At 44.5% G+C, this 15,333-nt stretch overlaps 1 protein-coding gene across 3 annotated transcripts in view; it reads right to left on the reverse strand.

Annotated features, from left to right (window-relative positions):
- WWP2 (WW domain containing E3 ubiquitin protein ligase 2) overlaps positions 1-15,333 on the reverse strand; it is a 187,296-nt gene that overhangs the window by 42,584 nt on the left and 129,379 nt on the right. For all 3 annotated transcript variants that reach the window (XM_017850810.1, XM_017850812.1, XM_017850813.1), the window contains one exon: positions 10,979-11,189. In XM_017850810.1, the coding sequence (XP_017706299.1) occupies positions 10,979-11,189 (211 nt within the window). The remainder of the gene's footprint in view (positions 1-10,978; positions 11,190-15,333) is intronic.

The raw sequence follows: 15,333 nt of genomic DNA on the forward strand, positions 1-15,333 counted from the left end.
ATATATGCATCTATAAAAAATCCTTTTAATTCTCTTTTTAAAAAATAGAGACAGGGTCTCGCCATATTACCCAGGGTGGTTTTGAACTCCTGGACTCAAGCAATCCTCCTGCTTCAGCCTCCCAAAAGTGCTGGGATTACAGGCATGAGCCACTGCACCCAGCTTCTAAAAAATTATTTTTAACCTTTTGCTGTCCAGGCTGGTCTTGAACTTCTGGACTCAAGCAATCTGCCTGCCTAAACCTCCCAAAGTGCTGAAGTTACAGGCATGAACCACCAAGTGTGGCCTGTAACATTTTTATATAACTTCAGAGTAGGGAAGAATTTTAGACAAAACATGAAAGACACACGAAAAAGATTACAGATTTGGCTATTTAAAATTATTCACTCTTGTACAATAAAAGGTACCATAAACAAAGTGAAAAGACAAGCCACAGACTGGGAGCAAATATTTGCAATGCATATAATTGAGAAGCAATTTGTATCTAGTATTATTAAGAATCCTGCAGATTGGACGGGTGTGGTAGCTCATGCCTGTAATCCCAGCACTTTGGGAGGCCGAGGCAGGTGGATCACCTGAGGTCAGGAGCTCAAGACCAGCCTGACCAACATGGTGAATTCCCATCTCTATTAAATACAAAAAAATTATCTGGGTATGGTGGCACATGCCTGTAATCCCACCTACTCAGGAGGCTGAGGCAGGAGAATTGCTTGCACCCAGGAGGCAGAGGTTGCGGTGAGCCAAGATTGCGTCATTGCACTCCAACCTGGGCAACAAGAGTGAAACTCCATGTCAAATAAAACAAAAACAACAACAAAAAAGAATCCTGCAGATTAAAAATAAATATATATACAGACAAATTTTAAAATGGACAAAAATAAATAGGCAATTTACAAAAGAAGAAACCAAAGAACCTGATAAAAACACGTGAAAAAAGGTTCAATCTCAATAGTAATCAGGGAACTTCAAACTGAATCCTCAAAGAGGTACCATTCATGCCCATTAGACTGGCCCACATGAAACAAATCTGACAACACTAAGTTTTAGCAGGAATGCTTACGCATGTTCACAGGAGTGCGAATTGGTTAGGTGACTCAGGGAATTTGATAATATCTACTACAGTTGAAGATCTTCATTTCCTATAATGCAGAAATTTCAGTTACTGTACAAATCTTTAAGAAATAACTGGCCAGGTGCAGTGGCTCACAGCTGTAATCCTAGCACTTTGGGAGGCTGAGGTGGGCAGATCACCTGAGGTTGGGAGTTCGAGACCACCCTGGCTAACATGGCAAAACCGTGTCTCCACTAAAAAAACAAAAACTAGCCAGGCATGGTGGTGGCACCTGTAATCCCAGCTACTTGGGAGGCTGAGGCAGGAGAATCGCTTGAACTTGGGAGGCGGAGGTTGCAGTGAGCTGAGATTGTGCCACTGCACACTCCAGCCTGGGGGAACAGAGCAAGACTCCATCTCAAAAAAAAAAAAACAGAAAAGAAAAGAAAAAACGATGTACACAAAAAGGCATATACAGGAAAACTTTACTGCAGCCATTGTTTCATTGTGCTTGTTTTGTTTTGATTTTTGTTTTTTTGTTTTGAGATGGAGACTCACTCTGTCGCCCAGGCTGGAGTGCAGTGGCATAATCTCGGCTCACTATAACCTCTTCCTCCTGGGTTCAAGCCATTCTTCTGCCTCAGTCTCCTGAGTAGCTTGGACTACAGGCGTGCGCCACCACACCCAGCTAATTTTTGCATTTTTAGTAGAGATGGGGTTTCACCATATTGGCCAGGCTGGTCTCAAACTCCTGACCTTCTGATCTGCCCACCTCAGCCTCCCAAAGTGCTGGGATTACAGGCGTGAGCCACTGTGCCCAGCCTACTGCAGCCATTGTTTATAGCTGTCAAGAAACAAGTAAATGGGTAAATTTTTATCTATTCATTAACAGAATACCATATAGCAGTTTAAATGCATGTCCCAAGTCCCATCTGTCACTGTATACAGGGAATGAGATCAGAGAGTTCACGGAACCTTCAGCTGTACTGGTAACATCTTACACATCAAGGGGTTAAAAAGAGGTGGTTAAAAGACCTCTTCAGGGGCTGGGCACGGTGACTCACGCCTGTAATCCCAGCACTTTGGGAGGTTTAGGGGAGCAGATCGCTTGAGCCCAGGAGTTCGAGACTAGCCTGAGCAACACAGTAAAACCCCACCTCTACAAAAATTACAAAAATTAGCCTGGCATGGTAGCATGTGCCTGTGGTCTCAGGTACTCGAGAGGCTGAAGTGAGAGGATCACCTGAGCCTGGAAAGTAAAGGCTGCAGTAAGCTGAGACCACGCCACTGCATTCCAGCCTGGGTGACAGAGATTCTGTCTCAAAAACAAAACAATCAAACAAAAAAACAGGGGGAGACCTGTAGCAAATGCAGCACAGAGCTAAAGATGGTAAGCCACAGGTATTTCTTACATTCTTCTCCATTTGTATCTGCATGCTTACAATATTTTACAATAAAAACGAATGAATTTTAAAAGCATATATTGGAAGATTATCACATTTTGGTAGATGTGTGTTATATGTGTATCTGTATATGTGGTGCCTGGCAAATTGCTTAAGTTCTCCTCACTTGCAAGATGAGGATAAAAGTAGCTCTCTCACAGAGGGAAGACTGCCTGAAACAATCCACGTAGGAAACTGCGCAGTCCCCAGTACGTTAGAAACACTTACGATACACAATAGCTGTAGTTAGTGTTTAAAAAAAAAAAAAAAATACACACAAGGTGCAAAAGAAATACCAATGGTCAGATCTGGGTGGGTGTTTGTTAACTGTTGTTACTAGGTATTGTTCTTCTCCTGCCTCCTATTTTTTTCTAATTTTCCATCAATGGGCTTTTATAATAAGATCAAAAAGAAACTTTAAAAAATTTTAAGGGCCACTGAGAATGTGGTATCATTTTCCCACTCATGTAACACATCACTCCCTCTCCCTGGAAGCCAAGTTGTGTGCTGGGTGCAGGGAACACAAAGACGGACACAATATTCCTTCCTCTTGAGAAGCTCTCAAGAAAGTGTAGTAAGGATGGGCACGGTGGTTCACACCTGTAATCTCAGCACTTTGGTAGGCCAAGATAGGAGGATCTCTTGAGCCTCCAGGAGTTGGAGACCAGCCTGGGTAACACAGCAAGACCTTGTCTCTACAAAAAGTACAAAAATTAGGTGGGTATGGTGGTGCACGCCAGTAGTCCCAGCTACTTGGGAGGCTGAGGCAGGAGGATTGCTCGAGCTAAGGAAGTTGAGGCTGCAGTGAGCTACGATCACCTCACTGGACTCCAGCCTGGGTTACAAAATGAGACCCTGTCTCCAAAAAAAGGAAAGAAGGTGCAGTAGATATGAAAATGAGTAATTATGCGTGAATACATACACATAAGGTGAAGACATTTCATGGCCCAGCCTCCGACAACAGTAGAATCTTTGGAAATAAGAGTTTAAGTTCTGAGACGGTGATGAGGAAGCCAGAAACATGCACTATTCCACGTGACCTAAGAATGTAATAATCCCTGCAGAGTATTGAACTAAACCACAGTAAGCAAAGAAACAAACTGGAGGAAAGATACAGACGCTCGCAGTGTAATCCTTTAATCTGAAGCTACTCAAAGAACGATCCACAGCCCAAACTGTTACTGTTCTGTGACCAGAAAAGTACTGAAGTTTCTAAGCACTTACAAACTTTTTTTTCTTTTAACTGAGACAAGGTCTCACTCAGTCATCCAGGCTGAAGGGCAGTGACTTGAACACAGCTCACTACAGCCTCGACCTCCGGGACTTATGCGATCCTCCTGCCTCAGCCTCCAGAGTAGCTAGGAACACAGGTGCACACAGCTGGTATTTTTGTTTGTATTTTTTGTAGAGACAAAATCTTGCTAAGTTGCCCAGGCTGGTCTCAAACTCCTGGACTCAACCAATCCTCCTGACTCGGCCTCCCACAGTGCTGAGATTACAGGCATAAGCCACCATGCCTGGCCCACTTTAGGAACTTTTGTGCCAATCTGACATTACTGTAATATGCACATATGTGCTCAATAGATTCATCTCATTGAGCAGAGTATAGAATAAAAGGATTCACAATAGACAGAATATTTTAAAATAAATTAAAACAACAACCAAAAAGGACCGTTTTCTCACAAATAGTTTTGAGAAGTGCAGCTTTAAAACTTCTTGGGTAAGGCTCTTTGGCTAGTGCTGAAGTTGAGTTTGGAATGAAAGTCAATGGCAGCGCCTGGTTTATAACTTAGCAGAGAGGCTCCAAATTCCAACATCTCTTCGAGTGTCCCCGCAAACAAACATCCAAGAACTCTTACAAGGCTATCGTCCTTGATAGTGTCTCAAGGGCCATCTCAAGAGAGTGCCCCTGGATATCCATAATTGGGCAAGGGGGTAGAGGAGATGGCAAATCTGAAAGATCTAGAAAACATCCCTCCTCAATTAATTCCACTCGGAGGCAGGAGACAGACGGGGCAGCCAATGGCTGCGGGAGAAAAAGCATGGTGTGAAATGGCAGAGCTGAGGTAAGTCGGCAGTCCAAACACAACGCCCTCCGTTATGTAAGAAACCACAGTGGCGTGCTGGCTGCCAGAGCAAAATAATGTGCCTCTGTGTGTGGGGGACCGAGGGAGCTGCAAAGACTGTAAGGGACATGCTCGGAGTTTATCTAAGCCATGTACACATAGTTGGCTCATTGATAATGAGCGCTGGATCCCCAAAGTGGGCTAAGCACTGAGAAGAAAACAGATACAGGGCCCACAGACCAAAGCAGCCTCGTTTCCCGTTGCCCAGGACCTGAACCACTATCTCACCAGGCCCCCCAAACCTTCCTGGCACCCCTCCTTTCATAGACATTTGCAACCTGAAAACTTCATACCCCTCCAGTTGGCTTCTTTTATGCTAGTTAATTTAAAAGTTATGGAAAGCAGGAGGGCTTACAGATGGGGCAGAGAAAAAGAGATGGGGAGTGCTGTATTTGGACCTCTGCAGCCCAGGTTTCAGCAGCCTTCAGTTCTTAAAATGTTCTGATGCGTGTAACCATATATGGCCAAAGTCTCATCTGCTGCATATTTCAAAAAGACAACGCAGCTAGGCGCAGTGGCTCATGCCTGGAATCCCAGCACTTTGGGAGGCCAAGGTGGGAAGATCGCTTGAGCCCAGGAGTTTGAGATCCACATGGGCAACAGAGTAAGACCCTCACTCTACTAAAAAAAAAAAAAAAAAAATAGCTGAGTATAGTGGCATGCGCCCATAGTCCCAGCTACTCAGGAGGCCGAGGCAGAAGGATTACTTGAGCCTGGGAATTTGAGGCTGCCATGAGCCATGATCATGCCACTGCACTCCAGCCCGGGTGACAGAGCAAGACCCCATCTCAATTAAAAAAAAAAAAAGGCAATAACCTGAAAAATAGAGCCATGAGATCCTCAAGAGAACCTTGCTCCTGTCACTCAGTAAGGGAAACTGGATGAGTTGAGAAGATAAAGTTAGAAAGACAGAGTAGTCCCCTGGAGGGCCCAGAAAGCAATCAAGCTTAGCTCAAATGCCTCAGTGAAGAGGAGCCGTGCTGCACAGTATCTCCCAGTGCGGGAAATGCAATCCTTTATGAACAGAGAAGAGCATTCTGAGGGCTGGGTGCAGTGGCTCACTCCTGTAATCCCAGCATTTTGGGAGGTCCAGGCGGGTGGATCACTTGAGGTCAGGAGTTCGAGCACGGCCTGGCCAACATGGTGGAACCCTGGCTCTACCAAAAAATACAAAAAATTAGCCAGGCGTGGTGGTGCATGCCTGTACTCCCAGCTACTTGGGAGGCTGAGGCATGACAGTCATTTGAACCTGGAAGACGGAGCCTGGACAAAAGAGTAACACTCTGTCTCAAAAAAAAAAAAAAAAAAATAGTATTCTGAACTACAAGAGATGCATATTTGAACCCAAAGCCAGTCAACCCAGTGAATGACAGCATTAGGCTCAACTTTCTTGACCTTGGGAAGAAAATGCAATATTGCTGTCATAGCTGTTCTTTCTTTGAGGCATCAAAGAAGCAAAATACATTCATCTAGGTGAAGGGAAGAAAAAAAAAAAAAGATGGCATTTAAAAGTATTCATCCATTCATTACAAACAAGTCTTGGGGGCCTACTCTGTGCCAGGCTCCTGGCCACCTTGGTGTGCAGAGCCAAGAACAGCAGACAGGCAGAAAACAAGCAATGACAGGTGTGAGAAGAGTGACAGAGGAAGGACACACTTCCTCTTGTCTGCCAGGAGTCAGGGAGGGAGTCCCAGAGGATTTACTGATTTAAGTTGACACTTGAGGATGTATAGGAAATAATGGACAAGATGGCAAGGAAGGTTTCAAAAAGAGCGACCAGCACAGGGGAGGGTCCTAAGTCCGGAGAGAGGGTGATGCATTTGTCAAATTAAAGTTATCATGGCTTAGGCAGAGATGTGGAGTGGATCCCACCAAAGGAGAAGGCTTGAGGGGTGGGTGGGGTCATATTACATAGGCCTTTTTAGGCCTTCTTAAGGATTTGGGAATTTATTCACAAAGACAATATGAAGCCACTGGAGCATTCTAAGTGGTGAAAGGTCATGATCAGAGTTTTACTTTTAAAAGTTAAAACAGGGCTGGGCACAGTGGCTCATGCCTATAATCCCAGCACTTTGGAAGGCCAAGGCAGGAGGATTCCTTGAGCCTAGGTGTTTGAGACCAGCCTTGGAAACATAGCGAGACCTTGTCTCTATGAAAATAAACAAAATTAGCTGGGTGTGGTGGCAGGCGCCTGTAGTCCCAGCTACTCAGGAGGCTGAGGTGGGAGGATCACTTGAGCCCGTGAGGCTGAGGCTGCGGTGAGCCAAGATTGCACAACTGCATTCCAGCCTGGGTGACAGAGTGAGACCATGTCTCAAAAAAAGAAAAGTTAAAATAGATTGGGAAAGGGTAAAAACAGTCACTTGAGTGACAGATCATAGTAATTTGGTCTGGAATACTGCAAAAGCATGTGGCCAAGTGGGCAGATGTAAGAGTTGTTTAAGAGAATCACTGTTTCAATGAGAACACATGGACACAGGGAGGGGAACATCACACACCGGGGCCTGTCAGGGATTCGGGGCTAGGAGAGGGATAGCATTAGGAGAAACACCTAAACTGCACGTTCTGCACAGGTACCCCAGAACTTAAAGTGTCATAAAAAAAATCGTAAAATAAAATTTTAAATTAAAAAAAAGAGAGAATCATTGTTTCATTTAACTATTTCCTGGAGTCCCACTATGTGCCAGGCTAGGTACATACATGCTAGGTGCTGGACATGCAGAGGCAAATAAGAAAGACACAGTCCCTGCCTGTATGGCACCTAGAGTATGGTGGAGGAGATGGTCACTCAATCAACTGTATGCAAATTACACCTGTGATAAACGCAAAGCAGGATCAGTATGGGAAGCTGAGACAGCACAGTCTGGAGGCCCAGAGGCAGGGCTTGATGACTGAATGGATGTCAGGGACGGGGAAAGATGTATGGCTTGAAGGTCACCTGGGCAGATGGTGGCACCATTCCCAGGAGGACCAGGTTCTAGCCCGGATGGGATAAGATGATGAGTTCTGTTGGGTTGAAATAGCCACGTGGCACCCGACCTGCTGTCTCTTAAATAGTAACAGATATTTGTCTAATGAAAGAATGAACAGTGTAAAACCTCGAATATAGACCTTAGGCACTAGTAGATAATTCAGACGCTGCATGTATATATCCTCATAAAAGATAAAGGCATTCTGCAAACTCAAGAAGATGCAGTTCCTATGAAATGGCACTCCAATCCCTGCGCCACAATACACCCTTTGTTGGTATTGGAATTAGAAATGACAGATTTCATTCTCTCATTGGTTCCCTGACTCTGAACACCAGGAGTAACCTGGTGTTAATAACCTGCCTTGCCTGGATCTCCCAAACTTTTAAGTCAGCTGGGGTGGGGCTGGCAGGCCTATGAACTGGAAGGATCGCTGGCAGAAATCGTGCTCTCTCTGGCCTCCATCAGCCAACCAAAAGCCTGCCGTGCTCCCTCTTAGACACTCAGCAGTGCTAGTCAGTCTCCAGGTAGGTGGCTGATGATCTCCAGGCCCTGAGTCAGCCCTCAAAGCCCTCCTAGTCATTTAGAAGGGCACGTGGAAGCCATCTGGGCTGGAAAACTGGGTCTCCGACACCCTTCTCTGGGCCATCGTAGATGTTCAAGTGGGGAGCAGCCTCCCCAGGCCCACACACGTGGACCTCATCACGTTCTAAATGCCCCAAGGAGAAGATGCTGTTCAGGCTCCACCTCAGAAACATGTTGCAGCCTCTGGCAGGATGAGGGAGGGGAATCGGCTTCCCTGGGCTGCTGGATCTGCCAGACTTAGAATAAAGAACGTTTTCAGAGCCTGGAGTTTTCCAGCTGCCTGGAAACAGGAAGTGCCCAATCCCGAGAACAGTAACCCTCACACACGCCCTACATAAAGACATGTTGAGCCATTAGCCCTAATTGCCTGAGACTGACACAGGAGTGAGGCCGGCCTTCCAGGCATTCGCTCAGCGGAAAGAAAACAAACAGCTCACTGGGGACACAGGCGGCCATTTTCTCTCCTTTCTGCCAACATGATTCTGCTGTTCCCCCCAAATTATAACATACAGGCTTCAAATTATAAACCAAACAAAGGTCTTTCGAGTATTCCTTACCACATACGAAAGACAAATATCTCTGTAGGGAGTAGCTGGACACAAAGCAATTGATCAGTGAGCTTTTCACTTTAACCTTCACTAAAATCAAAAACCTCACAAAAAACGTCTCAGAGCTGCCTCTCAATCCTGCCAATTCTCTCCAGGTTTGAGGTACGAAGGAATGTTGAACAGGACTTTCTGAAGAGACAGAGTTAGGTAGCGTGGTGCATGCTAGGAAAACAATACGTATGTGGTAAAGGTCACATATGCCTTCAGGTAAAGGATTTTTGTTTTGACAATTGGGTTTTTGAAAGTGGCTTAAGCCAGCCTGGGCAACATGGCGAAACCTTGTCTCTACAAAAAATAATAATAATAATAATAACAAAAATTATCCGGGCGTGGTGGTGCAGGCCTATAGTCCCAGCTACTTGGGAGGCTGAGGTGAGAGAATCGCTTGAGCTCAGGAGGTCAAGGCTGCAGTAAGCCAAGATTGTACTATTGCACTCCAGCCTGGGCAACAGAGTGAGACTGTGTCTCAAACAACAACAGCAACAACAACAAAGAAAGTGGCTTAAGAATAATAGAATAAGGAGATGGGATAAGGGAGGGGAAAAAAAGAATAATACAACACCTTGTAGTCAAGTAAGAGGCCTTACACTCTTCCTTTTTCCTTCATGAATTACAAGGGTTCACAGGACACACACTGCCAAGTCATTGTCAGCCAGATCACCAGCAACTAGAGTGATACAGATGTGGGTTTCCTCCGCACCAAACTGATAACCAGGAGGGGCAGTGGGAGCTGGCCCCAACCATGATCAGAGCTGCTGAGAAAGGGCTTCACCTCCTGGTTCAGAAGCATTCCCTTCCTTTAGGGCCCCTTCACAACCACTTGAAAAATATCACTTACCAGGTGTAACACCCACCAGTCAGTGAGGGGTTCATGCTCACCATCTTATTTGAGTCCCTTAACTTCCTGGGGAGATATGTATGATGATTATCTCCAACTTACCAAGAGGCTAAGTAATTTGGCCAAGGTCATATGGTGGGGGGATTTCAAACCCAGAGCTATTTGATTCCCAGGTCCATGCTTGTAATCTCCACTCACGATATAACCAAACTCGAACTTCCCTTTGGCTTACAGGGGCTGTCTTCTTATCATCCAAGGTCTTTGCTGTCAGATTTATTTAATTTTTATTTTTGAGACAGGGGTCTCGCTCCGTAGTCCAGGCTGGGGTACAGTGGCGTGATCATAGCTCACTGCTGCCTCTATCTCCTGGCTCAAGCAATCCTCCCATCTTGGCCTCCCCAGTAGCTATGCCTACAAGCACAGGTCACTGTGCCCACATTTGTGTGGGGGGGTGCAGGGGGGGGCAGGATATCACTATATTGCCCAGGCTGGTCTCAAACTCCCAGCCTCAAGTGATCCTCCGACCCCAGCCTCCCAAAGCATTGGAATTGATTGGCACACGAGCCACCACACCATCTGATTGAACTAAAGGATGGCAAGAGGGCCGGGTGTGGTGGCTCATGCCTGTAATCCCAGCACTTTGGGAGGCCAAGGCAGGTAGATGACATGAGGTCAGGAGTTCCAGACCAGCCTGGCCAACATGGCGAAACCCTATTTCCACTAAAAATACAAAACAATTAGCCAGCGTGGTCGTGTACACCTGTAGCCCTAGCTACTCAGGAGGCTGAGGCAGGAAAATCACTTGAACCCAGGAGGCAGAGGCTGCAGTGAGCCGAGATCATGCCATTGCACTCCAGCCTAGGTGACAGATTAAGACTCCATCTCAAAAAAAAAAAAAAAAAAAAGGATGGCAAGAAAACTTGTAGCTTATGTTAACTTAAGTCCTGGTTATGAGAATAACATACAGCAATATTCACAACCTAAAGCCCAACTCCTGCATGGGCTGATAAAATTCAAGAGAGAAAAGCTGTTTTCTAGGCAGTATCTAGGTGAACACCCTCCAATGATTCAGGAAAGCAAAATGAGCTCCTTGTTCCATAAAAGCCACACTCTTTGAGTCAAGCTGTTCATTTCAAGTCACGGTACAAGGTAGCATTGATTCTGCCCCAGGCAACTGAGATTCTTTTTAAGATTTATGTAGAACAAGCAGTTCTTCCACACCTCCCTTGCTTCAACGCACAGCAGCCTCCCCAGAGGCTACTGGCCACTAGGTAATAAATAACTACGTTGTTTCTGCCCCCGTAAAGGAGCCTCAGTCTTTGGGGAGGAGAGATCTTTATGGGACAGAAGGCTACTCACCCGGCGGGCAGAGCGTCGGGGGCCTGGGCAGCCGCTGGGAGCTGCTGTGTACCCGAAGTGCTGGGTTCCTCTCCTTCAGCCGGTGTGGCTGGGGCAGGGAGAGAAGTCGTGTTGGGATTCGGGGTCACACTCAAGGGTGCAGCAGGTGGGGACGTCACACCAACAACGGAAGGCTCTTCGGGATCTGTGGCTGTTGTGGGTTCATCATTCACTGAAGATGCACAAATCATACTTTAAAGATCAACTAAGAATGAGAATTTTATTTATACTTGCTAGGTTTTTCACTTAATAGGCTAACATGGTATCTATAATGTTATCCTACATGTATTGGGCAAGAGCAAAAAGTTTTACAAAACATGACTTTGGAAAGTACAGTAAAGTCATTAATGCCTGTCCAAAGGAAATCAGGATGACTCTGAAATAAATATATTAACATTATCTTTTTTACATAACTTTATCAAGTTTTTCTAACATACTATGATTATATTTACATTTATTCCAACAAAAGAGTAGCAGGAAAGATGAACATCACAGGAATGTGTTGGGGCTGGGCGCGGTGGCTCACGCCTATAATCCCAGCACTTTGGGAGGCTGAGGGGGGTGGATCACTTGAGGTCAGGAGTTCGAGACCCACCCGGAGAACATGGCAAAACCCCGTCTCCGCTAAAATCCAAAAATTAGCTGGGCATGGTGGCGCATGCCTATAATCCCAGCTACTTGGGAGGCTGAGGCAGGAGAATTGCTTGAACCTGGGAGGCAGAGGTTGCAGTGAGCCAAGACTATGCCACTGCACTCCAGCCTGGCAAAAAAAAAATTTGCCTGACAGCAAAACTCTGTCTCAAAAAAAAAAAAAAAAAAAAAGTGTTGGGGCTAAATGCAGCAAGGCCAAGTTTATAGGGTCACATCCTTTTCTTTAAATTTGTCATTTGCTTGCTAGACAAGACTAGCACCTTCTTTCAAAAAGCTCATACACACTGAAGAGGCAGAAAACTTCCAATAATGTGCTCATTCTTTTAAAGGCTCACGCTCAAAGTAGGAAGCAAGAATGGCTCACAGCTAAGGGTCTTCTCTCTGAGATAACAGACAATGAGACAGAAGTGAAACACACTAGTCTCCAAGTCTCCCTATTTCACCATCTCTTCACTTCTTTGATGATCACTTATGTTCACAAGGACCCCAAGGTGCATTGCAATATCCTCTAACTCAAAAAAGGATCAAATAAGGTTTCAAAGAACTGTGGTTCTTTGGAAGTGATAAGCTATATGCAGAGAATTTTCCATATATGTGATTGCGTATGTGTACATGTAGACTAGAATTTCATAGGTAAACGCCTTAGTCATCACTCTGCCTTATCTTCCTAATGCAGAAATTCTTTTTGTTGTATCCCTAACAAGTGGCTATCCAGATTCTTCTTGAACATTTTTCACAGAGAGCTCACTACAGAATCATCCCATTGTTGAACAGATGTACTTTCCAGAAAGTTGGTGGGGGGTTGTTTTGTTTTGAGACAGAGTCTCGCTCTGTCACCCAAGGTGAAGTGGAATGGCGCCATCTTGGCTCACTGCAACCTCTGCCTCTAGGGTTCAAGCAATTCTCATTCCTCAGTCTCCCAAGTAGCTAGGATTACAGGTGTGCGCCACCACACCCGGCTAATTTTTGTATTTTTAGTAGAGACAGGGTTTCACCATGTTGGCCAGGCTGGTCTCAAACTCCTCACCTCAAGTGATATGCTCACTTCAGCCTCCCACAGTGCTGGGATTACAGGCATGAGCCAGAGGACCCGGCCCAGAAAGTTTTTTGGTTTTTTTTTCCTCTTCATATGAGGCTGATTGTATTACCTGGTCTGAGTCTCCCCATCTCTATCTCCAAAGCAATTCAAAGTATCTAAGCCAGACACGTAGATACTTTGCCTCTAATTCCAGCACTTTGGGAGCCTGAAGCAGGAGGATTGCTTGACCCAGTAGTTCCAGACCAGCCTGGGCAACCTAGTGAGGACTCATCTCTACAAATAATTTAAAAGAGTAGTTGGGCACGGTGGTGCCCACCCGTGGTCCCAGCTACTCAGGAGGCTGAGGGAGAATCACTGGAGCTGAGGAGGTGGAGGCTGAAGTGAACCATGATTGCACCACTGCACCCCAGCCTAGGTGACAGGGTGAGACCCATCAATCAATCAACCAATGAATGGCCATTGTTTCATGTTAGTATTCTCATTTCTAGTAAAGAGGGCTACCATTTCTTCAGTGTTTCTAGGCAGCCCCCCTTTCCCGATCATCTGGCTGCCCTCTTCTACATATCGTCTACTGCCTCTTCTAGATAATCATATCAGAAACTGAACATAATAAATCAGATACCATGAGGCCAGCAGAGTCAGATTACCAACTTAAATACCAGGTAACATTTCCAGAACACCAGAATGTGCAGGCAAGGTGCAAAGCCCTTTGGATTATCTCATTTAGGCCTCACACGCAACCCCACAAGTTAGTTACAATTGATATCCCCACTTAACACTTAAGGAAACTAAGGCTCAAAGAGGTTACAACACCTCTCAAGGTCATATAGCACCTAATTCACACCATGCTGTCTGCCTCCAGAGCCTAAACCACTTGTCACTACGCTCTACTTCTCCCTCTCTGCACATCCTCTAATTCAACCAAAGATTATAATAACTCTTAGCGACCACATGATCCTCTTGGCACACATGGGACTGGTGATCAGCTGAAAGTCAAATTTCTTCATACTATGTGATGGACGCCAAGCTAGATCTTAACAAATGGGTAGGAGGCTGATGCTAGAAAGTGCCTACGATTTATTCACTTGTTTTCTCTGAAGTATATAAAATATTGCCTTTCACACAGGCTAAATTAGTTGTTTAATAAATGACTAAAAAAATCTTGTGCAATTAATGTTTCCCTAACAGAAATGCAAGGCTTGATATTTATATTCCTATTCTATCTCAGGCAAGCCAGTAAAACACAACAGATGGCAATTCACTTTATGCACATCTACACATTTTACTCAATTTTTTAAAAAATACCATGACTTTTTTCAGAGCTAGAGGAATTTATTCTAAAATTTATTAGGAAAACTAAATACACAAGAATAGCCATGAACATTCTAAAGAAGAAGAGTGGTATGTGTGTAGGGGGAGTTTGTAGAAGAGTGGGGTGGGGGTGTGTGTGTGTGTGTGTGTGTGTGTGTGTGCGCGCGCGTGTGTTTGTGTGGGTAGGGGGAGTTTCTAAAGTATTAAAACATACTACAAAGCTACAACAATTAAAACAATGTGGTACTGATGCATGAATAGGTGTGTCAATTAATAAGAAAGTCCAGAAATAGGCTTAAATAATTAAATAATTCACAGAAGACTGTAAAATAGTAATATTCTAATTCTACCACACTTTCTTCATTTATTAGCTAATAATACTTCTATAAAGAGAAACCTCCCCTTATCAACTATTTGGCTACCTAGAGGTTCAGTTTGTAAAGAAACGGCAGGAGAAATACTTGCTTCTTTCCCTTTGTTTACCAGTTTTTAGAATGAGTTTATTTTCTTGCATCCTCAAAAAATGAACAATGAGGTTTCATTTTGTTTAAGAATCTTTATGAGGCACTGGATTTAAATATGTTGTAAAATATTTCAATCCATTGTGTGTTTTGTTTTTTTTTTTTGTTGTTGTTGTTGTTTTGTTTTGTTTTAAGACAGGGTCTTGCCGTGTCACTCAGGCTGGAGTGCAGTGGTGCAATTATGGCTCAGTGCAGCCTTGACCTCCTAGGCTCAAGCAATCCCCTTGCCTCAGCCTCTCAAGCAGCTGGAACTACAGGTTCACGCCACTATGCCTGGCTAATTTTTGTTTTAATTTTTTGTAGAGACAGGGTCTCACTATGTTGCCCAGGCTGGTCTCAAACTCCTGAGCTCAAGCAGTCCTCCCACATCAGCCTCCTGAAGTGCTGGGATCACAGGAGTGAGCCACTGTACCCAGTCTAATATTCTTTTTGATCCTAAAATTGTCCCCATCCTTGGCTGGACTTACTGGGGAAAGGGGAGGTGAACGAAGCTCTTCAAGTTAGCTTCAAATACCGTGGGAAAATTCTAAGATAATTACTAAATGAGAAAGTGCAGAACAATGTATACATGTGCTATCATTTGTGAGTTTGTGTGCATACACACGTGTGTGTTTTTTCAAGGAATAGATATACATATACTTGTATATTCCAAGAATCTTTGAAATGAACCACAAGAAACACAACAGCGGGCCTTGGGGTAGGAAACTGAAGGTTAGCAGAATAGGAAAAAGACATTCTTTATACTGTTTAAGCTTTTATTTTTTTAAAGTTTTTTTTTTTTTTTTTTTTTTTTT

Source organism: Rhinopithecus bieti, unplaced genomic scaffold (genome assembly GCF_001698545.2).
Source record: "Rhinopithecus bieti isolate Rb0 unplaced genomic scaffold, ASM169854v2 scaffold_32081, whole genome shotgun sequence".
NCBI lineage: Eukaryota > Metazoa > Chordata > Mammalia > Primates > Cercopithecidae > Rhinopithecus > Rhinopithecus bieti.